The 26325-nt window shown below is 37.2% G+C and overlaps 1 protein-coding gene across 2 annotated transcripts in view; it reads right to left on the reverse strand.

Moving 5' to 3' along the window:
- GPM6A (glycoprotein M6A) overlaps positions 1-26325 on the reverse strand; it is a 367742-nt gene that overhangs the window by 49422 nt on the left and 291995 nt on the right. For both annotated transcript variants that reach the window (XM_010344430.3, XM_003933867.4), the window contains exon 2: positions 23570-23762. In XM_010344430.3, the coding sequence (XP_010342732.1) occupies positions 23570-23762 (193 nt within the window). The remainder of the gene's footprint in view (positions 1-23569; positions 23763-26325) is intronic.

Below are 26325 nucleotides of genomic sequence, written 5' to 3' on the forward strand. Positions count from 1 at the left end.
TTGTCAGTCTGTGTCTTTTGATTGGGGCATTTAGCCCATTTACATTTAGGGTTAATATTGTTATGTGTGAATTTGATTCTGCCATTTTGATGCTATCTGGCTATTTTGCCAGTTAGTATATGCAGTTTCTTCATTGTCTTGATGCTCTTTACCATTTGGTATGTTTTTGGAGTGGCTAGTACTGGTTGTTCCTTTATATGTTTAGTGCCTCTTTCAGGAGCTCTTGTAAAGCAGGCCTGGTGGTGATGAAATCTCTGAGTACTTGCTTGTTCATAAAGGGTTTTATTTTTCCTTCATTTATGAAGCTTAGTTCGGCTGGATATGAAATTCTGGGTTAAAAGTTCTTTTCTTTAAGGATGTTGAATATTGGCCCCCAATCTCTTCTGGCTTGTAGGGTTTCTGCTGAGAGATCTGCTGTGAGTCTGATGGGCTTCCCTCTATGGGTAATCCATCCTTTCTCTCTGGCTGCCTTTAGCATTTTCTCCTTCATTTCAACCCTGGTGAATCTGATAAATATGTGCCTTGGGGTTGCTCTTCTTGAGGAATATCTTTGTGGTGTTCTCTGTATTTCCTAGACTTGAATATTGGCCTGCCTTGCTAAGTTGGGGAAGTTTTCCTGGATAGTATCCTGAAGAGTATTTTCCAGCTTGGATTCATTCTCTTCATCACATTCAGGTACACCTCTCAAACGTAGATTAGGTCTTTTCACATGGTCCCATATTTCTTGGACACTTTGTTCATTCCTTTTTACCTTTTTTTCTCTAATCTTGTCTTGTTTTATTTCATGGAGTTGATCTTCAACCTCTGATATCCTTTCTTCTGCTCAGCCAATTCATCTGTTGAAACTTGTGTATGCTTCGTGAAGTTCTCATGTTGTGTTTTTCAGCTCCATCAATTCACTTATATTCCTCTCTAAATTGTTCATTTTCATTAGCATTTTGTCAAATCTTTTATCACTGTTCTTAGTTTCCTTGCATTGGGTTAGAACATGTTCTTTTAGCTGACAGAAGTTTCTTATTACCCACCTTCTGAAGCCTGATTCTGTCAATTCATCACACTCATTCTCCATCCAGCCTCGTTCCCTTGCTGGTGAGGAGTTGTGATCCCTTGTAGGAGGAGAGATGTTCTGGTTCCGGGTGTTTTCATCCTTTTTGCACTGGTTTCTTCCCATCTTTATATATTTATCCACCTGTCATCTTTGTAGTTGTTGACTTTCAGATTGGGTCTCTGAGTGGATGTCCAGTTTGTTGACGATGAAGTTATTTCTTTCTGTTTCTCAGTTTTCCTTCTACCAATCAGGCCCCTCTGCTGTAGGACTGCTGAGTTCCACTCCAGGCCCTGCTTGCCTGGGGGTCACCTGCAGTGGCTGCAGAATAGTAAGAGTTGCTGCCAGTTTCTTCTTCTGCTATCTTTGTCCCTGAAGGATACCCGCCTGATATCAGTCTGAACTCTCCTTTATGTGGTGACTCTTTGGATATACAGGGATCAGGGAGCTGCTTGAGGAGACAGTCTGTCCTTTATAGGAGCTCAAGTGCTGAGCTGTGAGCTCCATTGTTCATTCAGACCTGCTGGGCAGGTATGTTTTGGTCTGCTGCAGCAGACTAAATAAACTCATAACACCCCCCCCCCAACCTTTTTTTTTATCAGGTGCTCTGTCCTGGGGAGTTAGGACTTTATGAGTTTCTGTTGTGCTGCTACCTTTTTTCAGGGCTGCCCTGCCCAGTGAGGAGGCAGCCAAGTCACTGCCGCAGAGGCTTTGCTGAGCTGCTTTGGGATCTGCCCAGCTGCTGTGTGAACTTTCCTGCAGTTCTGTTTATACAGGTATAGTTAGAACTGCCTCAGCAATGGCAACCCACCTCTGTAATGCAGACTCTCTTAGTTGAACAGTTGACTGTCTCCCAGGTGTTCCAGTCTCCTGTTGAAAAGGCACTGGAATCTGTGTGATTTCCCATGCAGTGACCCACTGCACCAGCTGAAACAGCCACACTGAGATTTGTGGTGCTTTTTTGCCCAGGAGTCTCCTGGCCTGGCTCCCTGTTTCAGTCCCCTTCTCTATCAGTTGAATGGGCAACTCTGTCTGACTGAAGCTCCAATCACCAGCTAAAATGGTGCCTGTACCTGTGTATTTTGTACAGAGAACCACTGCTGCACCAGGGCACCAGCCAAAACAGCCGCACTTGTGAAGCATGGGGCTCCTCCGCCTGGGAGTCTCCTGGTCTTGGGCAATAAAAATCCATCTGGAAATGCAGCATCCACTCACCCTCTGCGCTTTTGCTGGGAGCTGCAATCCTGAGCTGCTCCTAATCAGCCGTCTTGTATCCGTTAAGTCTCTTAATTCTTACTCATAATTTTATTAGAAAATAAATTTGATTTGAATCCTGCAAATCTAATTAAATGTCTATCTCATTATTTTTTTCTGAATTAAAACTAGTTACATATATATCCCTTGTGGTTCAAACTTAACTTGTCAAATTATTTAAATAAATTTCAATATACTAGTACCCTATTTATTTTCAACAGTAATTTTTTAGATCAACTTCAAGATTGATCAATGTAATTTGAATAGTTTTTAATTTGCTTAAATTCTGTAGCTCAAAAAAAACCCTGTATTTGTTGTTGTTTTTAATAATACATAGAGAACAAATATTCTATAATATGTGAAGAATGAATACAGTTTTGCTATGAGAAGGACTATATTTTCATTCTGTAACTGATATTTATACTATAAATTTGATAAATGTAAAAATATGCTTTTGTATAATTTTGTATGCATTTTGTATCATTTTGTCCAACCTCTTGGACAAATTAGTTTTCTCTACCTATGTGCTAACACATAAGCAAGAAAGGCAAAGAGAATTTGTTGACATAAGAAAATACCTCTAAAGTAGGAAATGATTTTCTTGTAGAGGACTTGTTTGATAGACAAAAGTACAAATGATTGGGGGTGAAGAAAGAAAGAGAAATTTAAAACATAGAACTGAAAAAAATTTCAAACATCCTAAATGGGAAGAATTTGGCCAAAAAAAAAAATGCTATCAATAATTTTCCAACTTTTGATATAATTATTGAGGAAAATCCATTTTAATCACTAAAACTAAATTATTGTGCAGAAAATATTTTTCTGATTATTTTGGTTCTAAAAATTGTCTGATCTAATTAAATAAAAGCATTATAACCTCAAAGAACTAGATGCTATCTTCTGAGTAAATTTTTTAGAAAAAACCTATAAATAAAAAGCAAGAACTTATATTAAAGAAATGCTGATATAAACATATCACTATGTCTAAATGTACCAATCAAAGTTATTCATTGCTGAAAAGTTGTCTATGCAAATTCATAGAGTATTCTCATTCTTTTTTACTGTTGCATACTACTCCATGAGTATTTGTGCACTATCATTTATTCACCAAATTTCCAATGTTTAGATACTTATATGATTATTGATATTTTACAGTTAGAGTATTGCAGCAATGAATAACTTTGATTACATGTATTTTCAAATAATTAAAGACATATCTTTAGAATTAGGATGGGTAGATTTTTGAGTTAAAAATTAAAGACATAGGTAATTTTGTTACATATTGCCAGTTCCTTTCTGTAGGTCTTGTACCATTTTTATTCTAACCTACAGTATATTAGAATGTCTGTTTCTCCACATCCTTTAAAAAAGAGCATTGTTAAACTTTTAACTTGTTGTTAATCTGAAGGGTGGTGAGTGGTATCCTAGTATTGCTTTATTTATCTGAAGTATGCATACAATTCAACATCTTTTAATATGATTATGGGCATTATTTATATATGTTTTTGTGAATTGTCTATTCATGTGTTTTGACATTTTGCCATAAGATTTGTGGTCTTTTCCCTTCCTCAATTTTTAAAAAGTCTTTATAAATGAGCAATATTATACTTTTGTCTGTCAACAGTTTAGACATTTGTCCTTGCTTAAACTTCCTGTTGATTGCAATCCCCAGTGCTAGAGGTGGGGCCCAGTGAAAGGTGTTTGGGTTATGAGAACAGATCCCTCCTGGCATGGTGCTGATGTCAGTGGGTGTAGCACCTCCCCTCCAACTTTCTCTTGCTCCCGCTCTGACTATGTGATGTGCCTGCTCCTTCTTCTCCTTCTGCTATGATTGTTAGATTCCTGAGGCCTCCTTAGAAACAAAGCAGATGCCAGCACCATGCTTCCGGTAAAGCCAGCAGGGCTGTGAGCCAAATAAACCTCTTTACTAATTACCCAGTTTCAGGTATTTCTTTATAGTAATACAAGAATGATCTAATACAGAAAAGTGGTACTGAAGAGTGGAACATTGCTATAAAGATGCCTGAAAATGTGAAAGCAGGTTTGGACTGGGTAACAGGCAGAGGTCAAAAGAGTTTGGAGGGCTCAGAAGAAAACAGGAAGATGAGGGAAATTTTGGAACTTCTTAGAGACTGATTGAATGATTGTGACCAAAATGCTGATAGTGGCATAGACAGTGAAGTCTAGGCTGACAAGGTTTCAGATGGAAATGAGAAACTTATAGGGAACTGGAGCCAAGGTCACACATGTTATGTCTTATTAAAGAACTTGGCTGCATTTTGTCCATGCCTGAGGCCTTTGTGGAAGTTTGAATTTCAAAGTGATGATTTAGGGGATCTGGCAGAAGAAATTTTTAAGTAGCAAAGCATTTGCATGGCTGCTTCTAAGAGCCAATGCTCATACATGGGAAGAAAGAAATGACTTACAATTTGAAATAATATTTAAACAGGAAGCAGAGCATAAAAGTTTGGAGAATGTACTGCCTGGCCATGTGGCAGAGAAAAAAAAAAATGTTTTGCAGAGAGTAATTCAAGCAGGCCATGGAGCAACCTCTTGCTAGAGAGAGACGCTTAACTGAAAAAGAGCCAAGTACTAGTATCCAAAACAATGCAGAATGGGCCTTGAAAGCCTTTCAGAGACCTTCATGGTAGCCTCTCCCATCACAGGCCAAGACCTAAAAGGAAATGGTTTCAGAGGACAAGCACAGGGTCCCACTGTCTTATGCAGTCTTGGGACACACAACTGCTCATGTTCCAACCTTGGTTCAAAAGGCTTGGGCTGCTGCTTCAGAGGGTGCAAGCCATAAGCCCTGTTAACTTCCACAGTATGCTAAGCCAGTAGGTACACAGAATGCAAGGGTGAAGAACATTTGGCAGCCTCTGGCTAGATTTCACAGGATGTATGAGAAAACTTGGATGTCCAGGCAGAAACCTGCTGCAAGAGTGAAGGCCTCACAGAGAACCTTTACTAGATGCATTGCCAAGCAGAAAAAAGGTCTGGAGCTCCCACACAGAGTCCCCGCCAGGGCACTGCCTAGTGGAGCTGTGAGAAGTGGGCCACTGATCTCCAGACCCCAGAATGGTAAATCCACTGGTAGCTTTTACTCTGTGCCTGGTGAAGATTCAGACACTCAAAGGCTGTGAGAGCAACCACAGGGGCTAAACCCTGGAAAGCCACAGGAGTGGAGATGCCCAAGGCCTTGAGGGCCCACCCCTTACTCAGTGTGGTCTGGTGTGGGAGATAGAGTAAAGAAGATTATTTTGGAGCTTTAATATTTAATGACTGCCCTGCTGTATTTTAAACTTGCATGGAGCGTGTAAACTCCTTTATTTCAGTCAATGTCTCCCTTTTGGAACAGGAACTTTTATCTACTGGCTATTATCTCCATTGTATCTTGGAAGGAGCTAACTTGTTTTTGATTTACAGGCTCCTAAGTAGAAGGGATTTGGCTTGTCTCAGATGAGACTTTGGACTTTCGAATTAATGATGGAAAGAGTTAAGACTTCGTGTGACTGTTGGGAAGGCATAATTATATTTTGCAACATGAGAAGGACACGAGATTTGGGAGAGTCCAGGAGTGGAATGATATAGTTAGGATATTTGTCCCTGTCTAAACCTCAGGTTGGATTATAATCCTGACTAATGAAGGTGGGGCCTGATGGGAGGTGTTTGGGTCTTGGGGTGGATCTCTCCTGGCTTGGTGCTGTCTTAAAAGTGTGTGGCACCTCTCCTTTAACTCCCTCTCTCCCTCTCTTGCTCCTGCTCTGGCCATCTGAAGTGATTGCTCCCTCTTTGCCTCCCACTGTGATAGAAAGCTTCCTAAGGCCTGCCAAGAAAGAAATGCCATTATGCTTCCTGTACAGAGTGTAGAAACATAAGCCAATTAAATATACATACATATCTTGTTTTCTTTTTAAGAGGGAGTTTTGCTCTTGTCATCCAGGTTGGAGTGCAGCGGCACAATCTCAGCTCACTGCAACCTCCGCCTCTTGTGTTCAAGCAATTCTTCTGTCTCAGCCTTCCAAGTAGCTGGGATTATAGATGCACACCACCAGGCCCAGCTAATTTTTGTATTTTTAGTAGAGATGGGGGGTTCACCACTCTGGCCAGGCTGGTCTCCAACTTCTGACCTCATGATTCACCTGCCTTGTCCTCCCAAAGTGCTGGGATTACAGGCATGAGCCACCATGTCCCAGCTTACATTTTTTAATATATACACATTACTCAGTCTTAGTTATTTCTTTATAGCAATGTAAGAAAGGGCTAATACATCTGTGATAACTGTTACAAATATTTTCTTCTGGTTTTTCATTTGTCTTTTGGCTTTGCTTATGGCATTTTGCTGTGCAAATTCAAACAACAGAAATTTTATGTTGTCAATGTTATCAGTGTTTACTTTTATTACATCTCATTGGAATTTAGTCACAGTTAGAAGCCTTTACTTACACCCAGAGAAATTCAACCAAGCCTTCTAGCATGTGTCCATTTTCATTTATTATATTTAGACATCTGATCAATTTGGCATTTATTCTTCGGGTGGCACAATAATTGAATCTACTTTTGTATTTTCTTCAAAATGGCTGCCCAGTTGTTCCAACATCATTTATTCAAAAGACTATCTTTGCAGCAATGATTTAGGTCGACTTATGTCATACAATGGATTTCTATATCTAGATTTGCCTATTCTGTCCTTTCATAAATCTGTTCGTTTTTGTACCAGTTCCACACTGTTTTAATAAAAGGGGCTTTGGGTATATTTTAATATTTTGTAGGACTAAATTCCTCATAGCTCCTCCTTCTTTGTGTTTTCTTAACTATTTGTGTGTGTTTATTTTTACACATGAACTTCAGGCTGTTCCTTTCTAGCATTATTAAAATGCTCGTTGAAGTTTTATTAGGATACACTGAATCTATACATTAATTTTGAGTGAATTAACATTTTGATAATCCTCAGCAAGAACAAGAAATACCTTTTCATTTGTTCAAATCTACTTTTACATCGTTGAGGAGTGTTGCACAGCCAACTTTACGTAAGTTTTGAACACTTCTTGTAAAGGTCCTTAATTTACTTTTTGGCTACTATGAATCAAATTTACCTTTACCAATATATCTATAAAATTATTCTTTAGTTATACAAATGTTCCTGATTTTACATGTACATTTTATATCCTACTACATTGCTGAATTCTATTTTTATTTAAATTGCCTTAACCATTGGTTCTAAAATTTTTCAAGTATATCACCCTGCTATCTGTAAATAGAGGGAGTTTTATTTTTTGTTTTCCAATTATCATGCTTGTATTTAGAACAATGGTTTAAGCAGCGATTCAGAGAAGAGTAGGAGAATGAGAAGCAGAGATCATCCTAGCCTCCCTTCATCTTGACTTCAGTGGGAGTGTCTCATTGAGTAATATTCTGGTTTAGAGTAGTGACATTTTGATACATCCACACACACTCACATCATACATCTCTTCCTATTTTCCCAAAAGTTTATTGGGAAGCAGCATTTTTACTAACATTACTGTTGAATTGAAATAAAAATGATCTGTTAATGAGAGACAGAGAGAGAGAATACACAAGCGTTTGTTTCAAGTCTCAAGAGCCCTCCGTTTAACTTAGAAATATGCTTTCTTTTTGTCTTGTCTACATATTCTAATGTTCCAATATGCTGCTTATGCTCACCTGGATTCTTCCCATGGCAAAAAGCAGAAAATCAGAAGTGCCTCCACTAAAACCATACAGGCATGCTTACTTTGTGCATTCCCAAAAGTTTCTAACGTTTTAATTCTTACAAAAACTTGTTACAGGCAGCAACTACTGCAAGAGCAAAAAGGAACCTTGATTACTGTGGTCAGCTATAAAACCCCCCACCTGATACAGTTATTTAGATTGGTGCAAAAGTCACTGAAGTTTTAGCCATGACTTTCAAAGGCAAAACCGCAGAAACTTTTGTACCAACCAAATACTTCCTAATCCCTGACACCTATGAATATGGAAGCAGTCAATATTTCTGGAGAACTGCCAACATGACAAAGGAGTGAATATGACAAAGGAGTGAATATAAACTGTTATGGCATCAATTGTAGTCAAAAGTCTTGAAAATAGAAGCCTATTCTGGATTATTCAGGTGGTCTTCAATGCAAACACATGTTTCCTTATGAGAGGTATGGGGGTGGTTTTCAGAGAGAGATACAGAGAAGAAAAGAAGGTTCTGTGAAGGTGGAGGCAGAGATTAGAGTGTTGTGGCCTCAAGCCAAGGAAGGACTGCAAACACCAGAGCCAGGAACAAGCAAGGAGTAGAATTTCCTCTATCAATCTCTGGAAAGAGGGCGGCCCGGCTGACAGCTTGGCTTCAGGTGTCTGGCCTCCCCAACTATGAGAGAATACATTTCTGGGGCCTTAAGCCAATAGTTTGTGATTAAATGTTATGCTGGTCACAGTGAACTAATATAGAGAACGAATTAATTATTGTATCTTTTGGTTCTGTATGTAAAGACTGCTTGAAACGAATTCTGACACTATCGAATGCACTTGTATGGTAAAAGTCATTAATTAGAACACAGTGGTTTGGCAGCAATATACACAAGTTGCTAGAGTATACAATATTTCTTTAGAACCAGAAAATGGCAATTTAAAAAAGTAGGAAATGGCTGCTTCTTCCTAAGCACTGAAAATCAAACATTCCTGAGTGAAAATGAGGAGCTTTTCTAGTCTAGGGTATAGATACATTGAAGTTGATGTTTCCAGTGGCTTCTCTACTAGACTTCAGAACAGAGTATTAGCAATTTTGCAGACTACATTGAAGCTACTTCAGAATGTTTAGGGTTAGGATAAAGAAAAGTTATGTTTTATTCTTTTTTATTGCAGTAAATATCATAATATGGGTTTTACTCTCAACGTATTTTAAGTGTACAATATAGTATTATCTACTATAAGCAGAATGCTGTATAGCAGATCATTCAAACGCTTTCATCTTACATGACTGAAACTCTATACTCATTGAACACCAACTCCTCATTTTCCTCTGGCCGCAGCCTGACGACCACCATTCTATCTTCTCCTCCTATGAGTTTGACCATTGTATGTAGTTCACATAAATAAATTCATGCAGTACTATCCTACTGTGACTGACCTATTTAACTTAGTGTAATGTCCTTGTATTTCTTCCATCTGGTATCATAATGACAAGATTTTCTCCTTTTTTATGGCCAAATAACATTCCATTATGCATTTTCTTTATGCATTCATATATCCATGGACATTTAGGCTGTTTCCACATCTTGATTACTGTGAATCATGCTGCAGTGAACTTGAGAGTATATGTATCTCTTCAAGATCCTGATTTCAGCTCTTTTGTATTAATACTCAGAAGTGGGATTGCTGGACCACATTGTATTTCTAATTTAAATTTTTCGAGGAACTGCCAAACTGTTTTCCATAGTGGTGGCACCATTTTACATTCCTAGCATCAGTGCACACTAGGGTTCCAATTAACCCATACTTATTCACACTTATTATTGTCTGTCTTGTTTTGTTGTTTGTAATGGCCATCTTAATCGCATTCCCCAGATGGGTAGTGATTTGGAACATATTTTATGTATTTGTTGGCCATTTATAAGGCTTCTTTGGAGAAATATCTATTCAAGTCCTCCTGTGCCAAATTTTTAATTGAACTTTTTTTTTTTTTTTTTTTTTTGCTATTGAGTTGCAGGAGTTACTTGTATATTTTAGATATTAACTCCTTACCAGAAACACAGTTTGTATTTTCTCTCATTCTGTAGGCTGCCCTTTCACTCCAATGACTGTTTCCTTTTCTGCACAGAAGCTTTTTAGCTCAATCTAGTCACACTTCTCTATTTTTGCTTTGGCGACCTGTGACTTTTGTGTCAGATCCAAGATATCATCACCAAGATCAAAGATATAAACTTTTCTCTTATGTTTTCTTCTAGCAGTTTTATAATTTTGGCTCTTACATTTAAAGTTTAATTTATTTTGAGTTTATTTTTATGTATGGTGTAAGATAAGCATTCAATTTCATCATGTTGCATATGGATATCCAGTTTTTCCAGCATCCTTTATTGAAGAGACTATCTATTTGTCATTGTGTCTTCTTAGTGAAAAGTAAGTGATGAAAAGTAAGTAAGTATATGCTTGAGTTTATTTCTGGATTGTGTACTGTGTTACAGTGGTTTATATGTGTGTCTCTATGTCAGTACCACACTCTAATGTTCAACAGCACAGTAAAGTGACTGTAGTTAACAATAATCTACATATATTTCAAGATAGCTAGAAAAGAATATTTGAAATATCTCTAGAACAAAGAAGTGATAAAAATTTGAGGCAAGGGATATCCTAATTACTAATTAGCTCATTACACATTGTAAGCCTATATAAAAATACCACATGCACCCCAAGGATACATATAATTATGTACCAGTAAATACATATATATAGACATACATACATACATATCCATACCAGACTGTTGGTTTTTGTTGTTTTCTGTTTTTTGTTTGTTGATTTGTTTTTAGAGACAGGGTCTCACTCTGTCACCTAGGCTGAAGTGTAGCAGTGCAATCGTAGTTCACCACAGCCTCAAACTTCTGGGCTCAAGAGATCCTCCTGTCCCTGCCTCCAGAGTAGCTTGCAGGCATGTAGCACCATGCATGTAGAGATAGGGTATCACTATGTTGCCCAGGCTGGTTTCAAATTCCTGACTTCAAGTAATCTCTTCAACCTTGGCCTCCCAAAGCACTGGGATTACAGGCTTGGGCCACAATGCCTGGCCAAGATTGTTTTGATTACTGTCAATTATAATGTTTTGCAATGAAGAAGTGTTAAGTTTCACCTTTATTATTCTTTCTCAAGATTATTTTGACTTTTTGGAGCCCCTTGTGATCCCATATGAATTTTAGGATTTATTCTACTTCTGCAAAATATGCCATTATGATTTTGATAAGGATTGCATCAATCCATAAATTGCCTTGGTTAATATGAACATTTCAACAAAATTGAGTCTTCCAATACATAATATGGGATGACTTTCCATTTATTTGTGTCTTCTTTAATTTCTTTCGAGAACGTTTTACAGTTTATAGTGTATGAGTCTTTTGCATCCATGGTTATGTTTATTTCTAGGTTTTCCTTTTTTTCTTTTTGATGCTATTGTAAATTGGGTTGCAGAAATACAAGTTCAACCTACTTCAATTTTTTAAGCCTTGTTCTGTGAGCTGACGTGATTATTTCCTGGTGAATGTTCCAGCTTCACTTAGGAAGAGTATGTACTCGACTCCATTGGATGGCACATTCTGTACATGCCGTTATGCCATTCTGCTACTGTGTAGTTCAAGTTTGTCTACTCTCTGGATATTCTATCCATTCTTGAAAGTGAGATATTGAAATCTCCTGCTATGATTGTGTCACTCTTAATTTCTCCCTTCGGATCTGATGGTGTTTGCAGAACAATGTTTGTGAACCTTCTCCCAATTTCACTGAGATGTTCTCAGAGGCTGGCCACCAGGTATCTAATCTAGGCCAGTTCTGTCACTGGTTAGAATGAGGTGAGACAGAAACCAGTCCCTCAAACAACCCTCCCAAAAGCCAGAGCACCGAGTGTGTGCTCCACCCTTCTGGTCTCTGTTTTTGTCCCAGTGCTGAGATGAGCTAGCTTGGAAGAGGGGCTGGTGTGGGAGAAGTGAGATTGCTCGTGTCCCCTGTTTCAACATGGCTACTATGTGCTTGCGCTCACCTGGGGTACTGCAACCACTTAAGGAGATTCTCAAAATCTCATAAAGGTATTGGTCTGTAAATTATTGTTGAATCAATGTTTCATGGGGGACAAGGGCTGGGACTTACCAGTCCGCCAACTTGCTGACATCATTTCTCTCAAATGCATGTTTTGTTTAATTAAAATATACAAGACGTCAAAGTGTAGCATTTATGCTAGAAGTATAATTGCGAATTATTGGTGGCAATTATAGCAAGATAAATCTTTTGATTTTACCTTTTCAAACTTTAACTCAAATGCTCTGTAAGAATACCTGGCAGAAAATGCTGCAATAAATTAGCCTAAGTTATTTGTTAATTTCCTATGTCTGCTTTATCAAAATACCACAAACTTGGTGGCTTTTTTAAAAAACAGACCCTTTTGGCCAGCCGCGATGGCTCACACCTGTAATCCCAGAACTCTGGAAGGCCAACATGGACAGATTACAAGGTCAAGAGATGGAGCCCATTCTGGCCAAAATGGTGAAACCCCATCTCTACTAAAAATACAAAAATTACCTGGACATGGTGGCATGCACTTGTAGTCTCAGCTACTTGGAGGCTGAGACAAGAGAATCACTTGAACCAGGGAAGCGGAGGTTGCAGTGAGCTGAGATTGTGACTCTTTACTCCAGTCTGGGTGACAAAGTGAGTCTCCATCTCAAAAACCAAAACCAAAAACAAAAACAACAAAAAAGCAGACACTTATGTGCTGGAGGTCAGAAATTTGAAATCAGTTTCACTGGGCAGACATCAAGGTATTGGCAGAGCCCCACTTCCTCTAGAGACTCTTGGAGAAACTTCTCTTGCATTTTCCAACTTTCAGAGTGCTCCATCCTGGGCTTTCCTTGGCTAGCGGCCCCTTGTTCAAAGCCAGCAGGTAGCACCTTGTTTCAGGAATAACATTGCCTTCTTTTCTGGTCCAATGGCTCTCTGTTCCCCTCTCATAAGGACACTTGTGTTGGGATTTCGGGCCCATCCAGATAATCTAAGAGGATCTCTTCACCTCATGATCCTGGATGTAAACACAACTTCAAAGTCTGTTTTGCCATAAAAGGTAACATACAATGTTACAGGAATTATAATATTGGGGCCATTATCAGCCTGTCACAAGCTATAGACTTCCTTGAAGTTGAATGATAATTTCTTGCCATTCAGATATTCTTAGGGGAAGTTTTCTTCAAACAATCTGGGGATGGACATTTGCTAATGTTATATTCCAATATCCATTTCAAAATTTTAAAGCATCAAACGTTTAAATTATAATAAATCTGCCTTGTCTTACTGACTTCATTTTCTTTTCATTATCACAAAAGTGTTCTTTTATCAATATGCAATATATAAACTTAATAGAACACATAACTTCAAATATTAAATTAGGAAAATTAAATGCTTGCTTCTCTGTGTAAGGATGATTTTTGTCCCTTGTATATCACAAGATGCATAAATAACCCTCTGATGAAGAAGTCACTAATTATGAGGCCTTGGTTTTCATGTAGGATCAAATAGATTAGTAAGGAATTTTTACCTTCAATACTTTTGCCTTCCAAAGTAACCACTCATATTATCCTACTTCTTAAGGGATTAATTCACATACTTTACCTTCTTTCTAAATGCAGATTTTCAGACTTCATGTACACAAGTGTTTTACCAATTGTAAAAGCAATATATAAACACTGTAATTTTTTTTTAAAAAAAAGCATACCAGAAAAATGCAGATTATTCACTGTTTATACTACCAGTTTTTAATTTATTTTAATTAATTCCACAAAGCTATGCTTACTATATGCTACTTTGAAAATTTCCTTTTAAATCAATATATTGTGAATATTTTAAAGTATTATACAGTTTTTAAAACAATGTGTAAGATATGACACATTCTGTCATTTGAAGATACCATGCTCTATTTACCAATTGGCTACTTTTATTCAATTGTAGGAAGAAAAAAGGATCCCAATGATGTTCACATCCTAATCTCCATAACATGCAAATACATCATCTCATATGCCAAAAAGGATCTGGAGATGTGATTCAATTAATGATATTGAGATGGGGAGATTTCCCTGGATTATCTGGGTGGGCCATTGTGATCACAAGAATTCTTAAAAGTAGAAGAGAGAGGCAGGGTCAGATTCAGAGTGAGATTTGAAGATGCCCCATTGCTGGCTTTGAAGATGGACGGGGACCATGAGCCAAGGGATGCAGGTGGCCTCTGGAAGCCAGGACAAGCAAGGGTACGGCTTCTCCCTGAGAGCCTCCAGATGGAGCACAATTCTGCCAACACCTTGATTTTAGCTCATTTCAGTTAGCCCAGTAAGATCTATTTCATACTTGTCACTTCCAGGACTCTAAGATAATACATTTTGTTTTAAGTAACCATATTTGCGGTGATTCTTTTTTGCAGCAGCAATAGTAAGCTAGAACTTGTTATTTAAAACAGCATGGCAATAATGATGATTTTATGTAATATTTGTTTACAGTCTAGATTTCTTCCCTGGGAAAAATTCCTAGAAAAAAAAAATAATGTACATATGGTCAAAATGATGTCCAGAAAGTTTGTGCCAAAGTAAAAGCACATTAATAAAAAGCAAAGTTCCTACTCTCCCTTTGTTCCCTAATGCAAGGTATTGTAATTTAATTTTTCTGATAAATTGTAAGGCTAGAAATAATGGTATCATTTAAAATGACTTTTCTGAGTTTACTATTGAGGATGAATATATGCCTACTAACTATTAATCTTTTGTGGTTTTTAGTATACCTGTTTTAGTATTTTCCCTGTTTTTAGTGTGATATTTTGCTGTAGATGCAACAACTGTTCATTTTTAAAATTAGGAGCTCTTGTCATGTAAGCTGCAAACATTTTTTCTCAGTTTTTATGTACATTTTAATGTTTTTATAACACTTTAATGAATATAATTTTAATTTATAGTATGTTAAATACATATTTTCTTTTGTGATTTCTTATATTGCTTGTATCCTTCTTACCCCATGATCAAAAAAAAACCCTTATTTATATTTTCTACTAGCTTTTACAAATTACTTTACTATTAAATTCTAATTTCTAATGCACCTGGAAAATTTTTGGTAAAATGCAAAGTAGGAACATAGTTTTATACATATTTATGAGTATTTATGTGGACTTAGGTCTCTTTTTACCTTTATATTCTGTTCCATTTTATATGTTTTTCTATGTCCGTCCCAATACCATATTGTATAATATTAATTATTGCAGCTTCTCAATTCCCTCTGTTTGGTTAGCTTGATGCAACCTATACCTCTATTAAAGCAGTAACTCTACCATTCTCTATTCATATCTGTTTAGTCTGATGCACATGGCAGTTTGCTCATATACCTTTCATGTATCAGTGCTTGAAGACAAGGAATTTGTCTTGTTCTACTCTGCATTTCTAAAGATGAGCTAATCAGACATAAGATTAGCATACATATATATATATATATATATATATATAGTACATGTATATATATATGTATATATTTGGAAACAGGATATTATAAAAGTATAATCAATTGAAAGAGTTTAAAATATATTTTCATACTTTAAATTCATGATAGCTCCATTCGTGAAATAGGAACTATTACTAAGATAGCTATTCTGGTATTAATAAGACTAAGTCAATTATAGATTGTTAGCATTTCAGAACTGTAAGTTCATTACCATCCTTGCCACGTTAACTGATAGGCCAATCACCTCATTTCAAGGTAGTCTATGTATTCTTTTTAGAAAACTGTGACTTTTGGAAAGTCCTTAATTTGAAGCCAAAAAAAATTTCTCTATAAATTGAAATACTTTTGCTTAAGTCTCTTTCTCTTTGAACCATAAAGAACAAAGCAAGTTTTCTTTTACCTGATGACTGTTCAAATATTATTTGAATGAAACTATCATATTCTTATTTATAAATATTTTTCCCTAAAGTTGCTATGATATGGTTTAGATCTGTATCCCACCCCCGCCCCCCCACCAATCTAGTGTTGAATTGTAATCCCCAATGTCAGAGTTGGGGCCTGGTGGGAGGTGACTGGATCATAGAGGCAGTTTCTTGTGAATGGTTTAGCACAATCCCCTCCATGCTATTCTTGTGAAAGTGAGTGAGTTATGGTGAGATGGTTGTTTAAAAGTCTGTAGCACCTTCCACTACTCTCTTTTGCTCCTGCTCTGGCCGTGTCAAATACGCCTGTTTCCTCTTTGCCTTCCACCATAATTGTACGTTTCCTGAGGCCTCCCTAGAAGCCAAGTAGATGCCAGAATCATGCTATATGTACAGCCTGCAGAAACATGAGCAAATTGAACTTCTTTTCTTTCTAAATTACCCAGTTTTAACCATACTTTATAGCACTGTGAGAATGGACTAATACAGAAGAATGGTACCAAGGAGTGGCACATTGCAATAAAAAGACCTGAAAATGGGGAAATAGCTTTGGAACTGAGTAATGGGCACAGCCTGGAACAGTTTGGAGGGCTCAGAAGAAGACAGGAAGATGAGGGAAAGTTTGAACTTTCTAGAGATCTGCTAAATTGTTGCAACAAAAATGCTGATGGTGATATAGACAGTGAAGTCTAGGCTGAGGAGCTCTCAGATGGAAATGAGGAACTTACTGGAAACTAGAGCAAAGGTCACTTTTGTTATGTATTAGCAAAGAGGTTGGTTGCACTGTGCCCCTGCCCTAGGAATCGGTGGAACTTTGAACTCTAGAATGATGATTTAGGGTATCTGGTGGAAGAAATTTTTAAGCATCAAAGCATTCACGATGCAACCTGGCTGTTTCTAACAGTCTTATGCTCATATGCATGACCAAAGAAATGACATAAAAATGGAACTTATATTTAAAGGGCAAGGAGAGCATAAAAGTAAAAAATTTTTAACCTCCCCATTGGCAGAAAAGAAAAGCCCATTTTCATTGGTGGAATTCAAGTCGGCTGCAGACATTTACATAGTAAAAAGAAGCCAAATGCTAATATCCAAGACAATGGGGAATAGTCCTCAAAGGCATTTCAGAGACCTTCACAGCAGTCCCTACATCACAGGCCCAGAAGCCTAGGAGAGAAGAATGGTTTAGCTGGCCAGGCCCAAGGTCCCTGCTGCCCTCCACAGCAACAGGACCCAGCTCCCTGCATCTCAGCTGCTCCCACTCTAGCCATGGCTAAAAGGGGCCCAAGTATATAACTCAGGCCACTGCTTCAAGGGGTACAAACCGTTAGTCTTGGCAGCTTTCCAAGTGGTGTTAAGCCTGCAGGTGAGCAGAGGGAAAGAGTTGAGATGTGGAAGCCTCCACCTAGATTTCAGAGGATATATGGAAAACCCTAGATGTCCAGTCATAAGCCTGCTTCAGGGGTGGAGTTCTCAAAGAGAACCTCTACTAGAGCACTGTGATAGGAGCACTGTTGGAGCTCCCACACAGAGTCCCCACTGGGATACTAGCTAGTGGAGCTGTGAGAAGAGGGCCACTATCCTCCAGACCCCAGAATGGTAGGTCCACCAGCAGCTTGCATTTTGTGCCTGGAAAAACCATAAGCATTCAACAGCAGCCCATGATAACAGCCATGGGAACTGAACCCTGCAAAGCCACAGGTCCAGAGCTTCTCAAAGCCTCTGAGCCCACCCTTTGCACCAGTGTGGCCAAGATGTGAGACACAGAGACAAAGGAAGTCATTACGGAGCTTTCATATTTAATGACTGCCCTGCTAGATTTTGGACTTGCACGGGAGCTTATACCCCCTTTCTTTTGGCTTTTCTAACTTTTGAAATGAAAGTATTTCCCCAATGCCTGTACCCCCACTGTATCTTGAGAGTAACTAATTTTTTAAATTATTTTACAGGCTCATAGGTAAAAGGAATTTGCCTCATCTTTGGATTTTTGAACTAACACTCAAATAAATTAAGAATTTGGGGAAAGCATAATTGTATTTGGCAATTTGAGAAGGACAAGATTTGGAAGGGGTCTAGGATGGAATAATATGATTTGTATTTGGTCCCCACCCAAATCTCATGTTCAATTATAATCTTCAGCCTGGGGACTGGTGAGAGGTGACTAGATCATGGAGGTGGTTTGTGATGAATGGTTTAGCACTATCTCCTCAGTGCTGCTCTGGTGATAGTGAGTGAGTGAATTATTGTGAGATAACTTACAATAACTGGTCGTTTAGGGTGTGTTCAGAGATAAACCGACTTAAGATAGCATGATAGTAGGTATCAAAATTGTGAGTCAGTTTCAGAGAAGATGTCATCATTATCGTAACCACTATCACCCTCACTATCACCATCATAATAATAAACACTTGTATAGTGCTTACTCTGTGCCAGCCATGTTATAATTGCTTTGGAATATCAACTCATTTTGTCATCAACTCTAGAATGTGGGCAGCATGAATATGTCCCCTGTACTCCTGAGTTACTGAGACAGGTTAAGTGACTTTTCCAAGGTAAGAAAGCTAGAAAGGGACAGAGAATATATGGAACAAACGCCAGGAGTTTGGTTCCAGAATCTTATCTACCACACTAGCTTGTCTATCTAAAGTCCTCATGGTTCAAGTGTTTGGTTTTGTTCTTGTTATTTCATATTGGTGTTTTGAGGTTTTTTAAGACACACATTTGGGGAGTACTAGCCTGGCTGAAATATTGTCTAATGAAATGCACATGACTTGATTACTATTTCAAAAGTCTGGGATCCAGTATGGTTTTCTAACATGAATTCTAGTTATGACTTACATTATTTTTGACTCCCCAAGACTAATCAATAATCCTACATCAATACCAGTTTGGCAGATCTTCAAACATTGTGGTGAGTAGAAGACTTTGACAGTTTGGTTTAATTGTCCACAACCTAGTTCAGTACAGATAGTTTGCACACTAATGTAATTCACATTGGCCTATGAAACCTTGTTTTGTCTCGTTATTAAATCACAGTTTTCCATTCCCTTAACAGAGCCCACTTATCCATTAAGCAGCTAATAACTGTTTCCTATTTCATTAACTTCCAGAGAATAAACATAAACTACAAGCAAACTTAGAAATGTAAACCCACATAAAGTCAGTTGAGAGCAAAACCTATATATCTATTTTATCTAAGCTTACTGATTGATTTTGTTTTAGGTAAATAGGAACTATTTTATATTTGCATGCAATATTAAGTAACTCACTAGGTAGTGAACTCAGTTTTTGATGTGTTAACTTCAAATTACAGTCAATTAAAAATCAATAAAATTTTTAAAATAAAATAGATCCACTCCAGAAGACAACTCAATAAAGTCATTATCTTATAAGTTATACAGGGGCATGCTTATGAGTAAGACTGCTCCTTGTCCAGTTCTTAGGAGAGCTATTGAAAAAGCCAAGTCACTTAGCAAAATTAGTGGTTTGGATTTCAGCATGATATCTAATTTTCTAACCAGTCTCCGTATTTTATTGTCTCATATGAATCTGCTTCACAGAAGCAAAATACCTACCCTACTTCTTACTTACTTTGTCAAATGACTTACGATGCACAATAATAACACCTTTCCAAAGGGTTCTCAGAAGAGAAAGTCTAAATCATAAGTATCAGGAAAAAATGTCCTTGTCGCCACATAGCAGAAAGTGGCAGAACTGATTTGAGTGCTGAGTGGGCCTAAATGGCAATGCTAAACCAATACAAGTTGTGATGAGTGTAGAAACAACCCCCTAATTGATAAGAAATTACATGCTTCTTACCAAAGCAGTTTGTAACAAACAAAAGACCTGGTTTTGAGAAACGAAGCTGAAAATTAAGGGATTAAAAGCTTCTGGGGAACAAAATTGACAAGAGGCAGAGAGGTACTAAAATTACATAAATGACTAGAAATGAGTTATATAAATCAGTAACAGAATCTTTGAGAAAACTTTTGAGAAAAGCATTCTTCTCTCTTTCTGGAGGTCTCCACACCTCAAATGTAATAAGACAAAACAATTTCATGGGTGATATCAGCTAAGAGTTTAGGAGCTCAACTTCAGGGTAGCTCCCACTGGCAGAGGCCGATGGTATTTAGAATTACCTTTTCTGGAGGTCTCCACACCTCAAATGTAATAAGACAAAACAATTTCATGGGTGATATCAGCTAAGAGTTTAGGAGCTCAACTTCAGGGTAGCTCCCACTGGCAGAGGCCGATGGTATTTAGAATTACATGTCTAATATACTGGTGACATAATAATGAGGATTGTTTGCAAACTCAGATACGGTCAGTGTGGTTTGCATTCTGGACAGGTGGTTAGTGAAACAGAATAGTCACACGTCATTGTGTTTGCTATTGCCTTTCCTGTCTGCCTCTGGACTTATAGTGACCATGTTGAGTTATGTGTATGTATTTAAGAAAAAGGAGACAGTAGAGAGAGAAAAAAAGAGGTAGAGAGAGAAATTTTGTGGTCCCTGAGATAAAAAAGTAGGTAACTCCTCAAATCCTGAGGACCACAGATGGAAGATTCAGGGCATGGGCAACTGGTTTTATCTTTTAGTTCACACATCCAGTAAACAAGCTTCTTTCCAAATATGTGACGTAGGAGTGGTTGAACTAAGTATGAGAACGATGGAGAAAAGAAATAGACTCTGTAAATTACTAAAATTAGGTAGGTCTTTTGTTCTTTTCTCCACAATTACGCTCTTACACATTCTTTTCCAGACCAACCTTAGTTTATTTCCAAGAGAGACGTATGATCTGCAAGCATACCATTCAGCCTCATCTACCTTATATTTGCTTATTTAGTATCTTCTGTTTCCCCTGCACCTTTTCCATTTCTCTGATACCCCAGAAGGCAGTCCTGCATAGATTAATTTCTACCTCTTCTAGACCTTTATGTAATCTTTTAAACTTATCACTTGGCACTAATTGTACTAAGAGGTTTATGGTACATATTTTTCCTCTGTTTTCATGAACTATTTGCTGGCAGGAAGAGAGTTTTAAATACTTTGGTAGCTCCAGGGGACCTGTGTAAGGAATTTTGTAATGTGAAACATGAAAAGAGAGATAATTTTGACGTTTACTTTTATTCCAATCAAAATGGTATTCTTCACACTCCAAACATGCATTATTGGTTTTATATTTAATGCGTAATGTAACAGACCAAAGGTAAAACTACCAAATTAAGCATATAATCTCCAGTCTTTCTTCTAAACCCTCCCTGCCCCCACATACACTGCCTTTCGAGCTTTGATAGATCTCTACAATATATGAAAGTTTGTTGTTTAAATATCAAATATCTTAACAAATTTTTGCAGATAGACATACATAAGCATCTCTTGCCATTCGTTAGACTTATGATTTCTTACAAACTTGTAATTCTATAACCAAGTTTAGCAATTTGGATGTAGCTTACACAGAGAGAATCTGTAGATGTTAAGGACATCTGTGATGGCTTAAAATAATGCACAGTGAGAACATATTTTGTCCAGGGTAGGCTGAGATAAAACTAGAAAATGTCAGTTTTATCACATTAAAATGTATCCATGCAATCATTTTCTTAAGACTCTCTAAAAACTAACCTGTAATAATACAAAGCATTTTAATTATATTCCAGATGATGAATATGATTTATAATCTTTAAAGAGTTGATTCGTGCTATTTGAATCTAAGGTATTGATAGCTATTGAATTTTGGTTTTATACATAGGATTGCATTGTGTTTGATGGAAATTGATAAACTGTCTATTGCATGGTTACAGGATTCAATTTAATGGATGATGTCAATTTTTCAGAACTAATTTGTAAAATAAATGTACATTGGGAAATATAATATGCAACCTTCAACTTGCTATTAATCCTTGATTTCCATTTGTCAGTGACCTTGGTCAGGCTCTCACTTGATACTAGAGTTATGAACTATATATTTATAATACTTGAGCTTCTTAATTTAGTAGCTAATCATTTTCACTTTTCTAATCAGCATGTATGTGTGGGGGTGGGGAAGTACTGGGTTTTCTCAGTCTCATTTTCTCTGTTTTGTTTCTTATTTTCTGATCAGCCCTGCTAAAGGTATTAAGTATCAACATGTTTTAAATACACAAATATTTCAGCTTTCTTTTAACTAAAAATTTTGCTATGTACTCTGTCTAGTGGTATATGTTGTGCACCTGCCCCTTAGAGTAGGGAATTCTTGCTCTGTTACCTGATAGAAATGTACAACTGTATTCCCTTTTCATTAACAGGGGAAATTAGTAACTTTAATAAATAAAAGTAAGTACGATATTTATAAAAACTACTTTGAAAATCAATTTAAGAAAACTGCTTAAAAAATACCTTGTTCGAAGAAATTTGCCTGTACCTGATGGAGTATAAAGAAATTTTTAGCAATATGATATATTTTTGATATTGTAGTTGGAGAAAAGTTGTCTTCTACATAAACAGTTGTCTGGGTGGACCAAGTGTTTTTTTAGAGTAGAATCATAGGTTATAATTACATTAGATCAACAGTAGTTGCCCTGCATAAATGAGAATTGTAATCAACCTCTTTTAGATGGAATGATAGGATTAAAAAGCAAAGCTACAAAAATAATCCAGATAACAACTCAGATTTGTAAATCTAAAAGCATCATATTAGTTAAAATGTATATATGCATTAAGAATGTTTGAATTTATTTAGAATGACACAATAAAGAAACATGAAGAACATTACAAACACATGGTATCAAACAGCCTGAAATAAATCCAAGAATTTGTATAACAAAAGCTATAAGAGCTCAGGAGACAAAGTTTATTATTAGCTGGAATTACAAACAAACAGTAATGAATTATTTTCTTCTCATGGGCATAAAAATCACTGAAAACATTATCTGAATTAGTAACTTATTTAGAAATAAATTTTTCTATTATTCAATCCCCAATCCTTGATCTTGATATTAAGCAGTAAGGAGCTGAAATTTCAACAGCAAACTTTAACTTTCATAATCGTAATATAGTGATCTTAGGAGTTTTATGTTTTAGGTGAGAAAAGTATAACGGATGTTTGTAAAAAAGGTTGTTCAATTTCTTATGATTGACTCTTTTACAGAAGACAATAAAAACTTTGCACAATGTTCTTTACATCATTTCTGTGAGGCAGCGGAAGTGAGATATCATACCCAGGGCTGAGTTCATTTCCTTTAAAGGTGAGAGCACCCATGGAGCTTTGGTGATTTTTCTAAAATTAGTGGCAAGGGCCAGAATTGTACCTGGCACTATTTTAATAGAACAGCCTCTGTTCAAGTTAGAAGAACAAAGAGAAATGCCAGAATTCCACTTAATGGTAACTGAATTTTGAATACAACTTTACATTTAAAGCATTGATTGAGCCCTGATTAAGTTGGTCTCTGATCCTGTGCTATGTGCCTTCTGTTGACTGTAAAGGCAATTGTGAATCTTGATTACCCTTCTGAATCACATACACCCTTAGAGTGTTTTTTTGTCTATATAACACCTCACGTAAATGTAGGCCCCAACTTATTTAATACCCAGATGTGTAGATATGTACCCTGAAAATAACCAGAAATACTAGAGTGACTTACATGGTAAAAACGTCCAGTGTGTCTCCAGCAGTTCTTGCCATCTCAAAGTAGGTTTGCAGAATGTTGACAGTTCCAGAAAGCGCTTCATGACCACAGCCACAGAACAGGGCAACACCCGCATAGAGCAGGATGGTGGCAATCAGAGAAGCATAAGGAATGCCTCCCAGGCATTTGATGCAGCATTCAAAACACCCTGTAGAAGATCACAAAAGGAGAAATTCATATTTTTGTTAATCTAATTAATGAAATTTTTTTGCAGACTTCAGCACTACAGGAAATTATATATGCACTGATAATACCAGGTAGACTACATAAATCAAGTCCTAGAATGCCTTGAAGATACAAAGATCAAATTCCTTAATTATAAACCCATCCTCCACAAATAGGAGAATTCTTCCTATGACTGATATCTTCCTCATCTGCCCCAAAACCCACAGAAGCCCTTGCTTCCAAACCCAGACTTTCTATAATAATTAATCTTCACCATAAATGCATGCATATCATTCTTTCTTAAATTTATTGTTCTCAAATGTCACATTCTTATGGTTTTATTTCAATGGCATTTATTCTTTTTCACCCCCTGTATTTGTATTTTTCCTTTTTGGTAACAGATTTTTTATTAATGTGTTGTAGTTATGCATGTTTTGGGATACATGAGATTTGTAATTGGGATATCCACCACATAAAATATTTATGCTTTCTTTGTGTCAGGAACATTACAATTCTTCTTTTCTGGCTATTATTAAATATACAATAGATTATTTTAAACTATAATTTCCCTGCTCTGCTATTGAATAATAGAACTTATTCTTTCCACATTAGTGTATTTTTGTCCCCATTAACCAATTTTTCAAACAGTAAGTTGAAGCCCATTAGCATATTTGTGAAGTCAACTTAGTGAACTGTTTTTTTGCTTTGTTTGTTTTTTTTTTTTTTTGAGACAGATACTGGCTGTGTTGCCCAGGTTGGAGTATAGTGGCACAATCTCAGCTCACTGCAATCTCTGCCTCCCGAGTTCAAGAGATTCTTTTGCCTCAGCTTCCCTAGTAGCTAGGACTATAGGCACACACCTCCATGCCACACTAATTTTTCTTGTATTTTTAGCAGAGACTGGGTTTCACTACGTTGGTCAGACTGGTCTTGAACTCCTGACCTCAAAACTTAGTGAATTTTGACCAGCAAATATTAAAAGTGGCAGAGACTGGAATAGACAGTATCTGACTGCATGTTATGTAGTAAGGGCAATTATTTTTGACTCTTTTGACTGCAATACTTCTATATGATATTTGAGTAGTGACTCATAATGAAAATCTACTTCTTGCTATCATTCATGGTTTAAAAAATGTGAGAAAGACACTGGTACAGCAAAAGAGTGCACATCGGACACATCAATCACTGTGTGGTTTCTGCCAAATTTATTCTTTTGAGCTTATCATCTTTAAAAATGTGACATTAAGAGAATTGTCAGAATCCTCATATGGTCCTCATGAGGATTAAATGAGCTAATGTATAAAATAGTACTTGACATAGAGTAACTACTCACTACATGCTGTCATTATTAGATGTAATTTAACTATTATTACTATTTTTGGCGGGGAGGGAAGGGAGTCTCGCTCTGTTGCCCAGGGCCACTGCAGTGCCCTGATCTTGGTTCACTGCAACCTCTGCCTCCCAGGTCCAAGTCGTTCTCTTGCCTCAGCCTCCTGAGTAGCTGGGACTACAGGAGTGCATCACCAAGCCCAGCTCATTTTTGTATCGTTAGTAGAGACAGGCTTTCACCATATATGTCAGGCTGGTCTCAAACCCCTCACCTCAAGTGCTCCACCCACGCCAGTCTCCCAAAGTGCTGGGATTACAGATGTGAACCCCTATGTCTGGCCTCATTTAACTATTGTTAATATGAACTATAAGTGTGCTGTCATGTTGTCAAAAATTATTCGGCCATTGTGGTCACTTTTGGTTTTTTAAGTCTCATCACTTTTGCTTATTAAAACACAGCTTTAAGCATTTAAACAGAGACATCAGAAAATGATGGCAAATATTCAGAATAAAGGTCACAGGTTCCTAGGCTATTACTAGATACCTTCTAAGAAATTAACTCGAAACGCTTGAGCATATATGTTTTGCAAGAAGAAATATTTATGAGATACTATGTGCCAGCTACTGCTGAAAAAGAATTTAGGTAAGAGGGCTGACAAGCTAAGGGTACTTGCAAGGATGACCTACCTTCCATATGCGCCCACGTCTAGCCACCCCACCCCGCACATACACACACATATCCTCATTCCAAAGATTTCCTTCTGCTTTCCTCCTTATGAAAATTCTTGACCAACTCTGTCTCTGTAATGCTGAAGCCTCCCACATAATTAATGACTTTTCCTTTTCCTTCAGAAACGAATGACAAACAAGATTTAAAAGTGGATCATGATTGTGCTTAAGTCATAGGAAGATCCGTGTGTGCTTTATCTAGAAGGCATAGATGCATATAGCAACATATGAAGCATGTGATAATTGCAAAGTTCCTGTGAGAACTCACTTTATATTCGGAGATTGAGCTAGTCTGCTATTTTTAATGCTGCTCACTGAACTGGCCTTCTTGAGAATTCTAGTCCATCCCATCTGCCCCAGAGGAGGTTAAAAAAAGGAGTCTGAACACCTTCCCACTTCAGTAGCTGTTGTTTGTGCAGGCAAGATTGTTTCCTGAACATTCTTCCCCTAGCACACATCACACACACACACATACACACACACACACA

The sequence above is a fragment of the Saimiri boliviensis genome, chromosome 3 (assembly GCF_048565385.1).
Source record: "Saimiri boliviensis isolate mSaiBol1 chromosome 3, mSaiBol1.pri, whole genome shotgun sequence".
Classification (NCBI taxonomy): Eukaryota; Metazoa; Chordata; class Mammalia; order Primates; family Cebidae; genus Saimiri; species Saimiri boliviensis.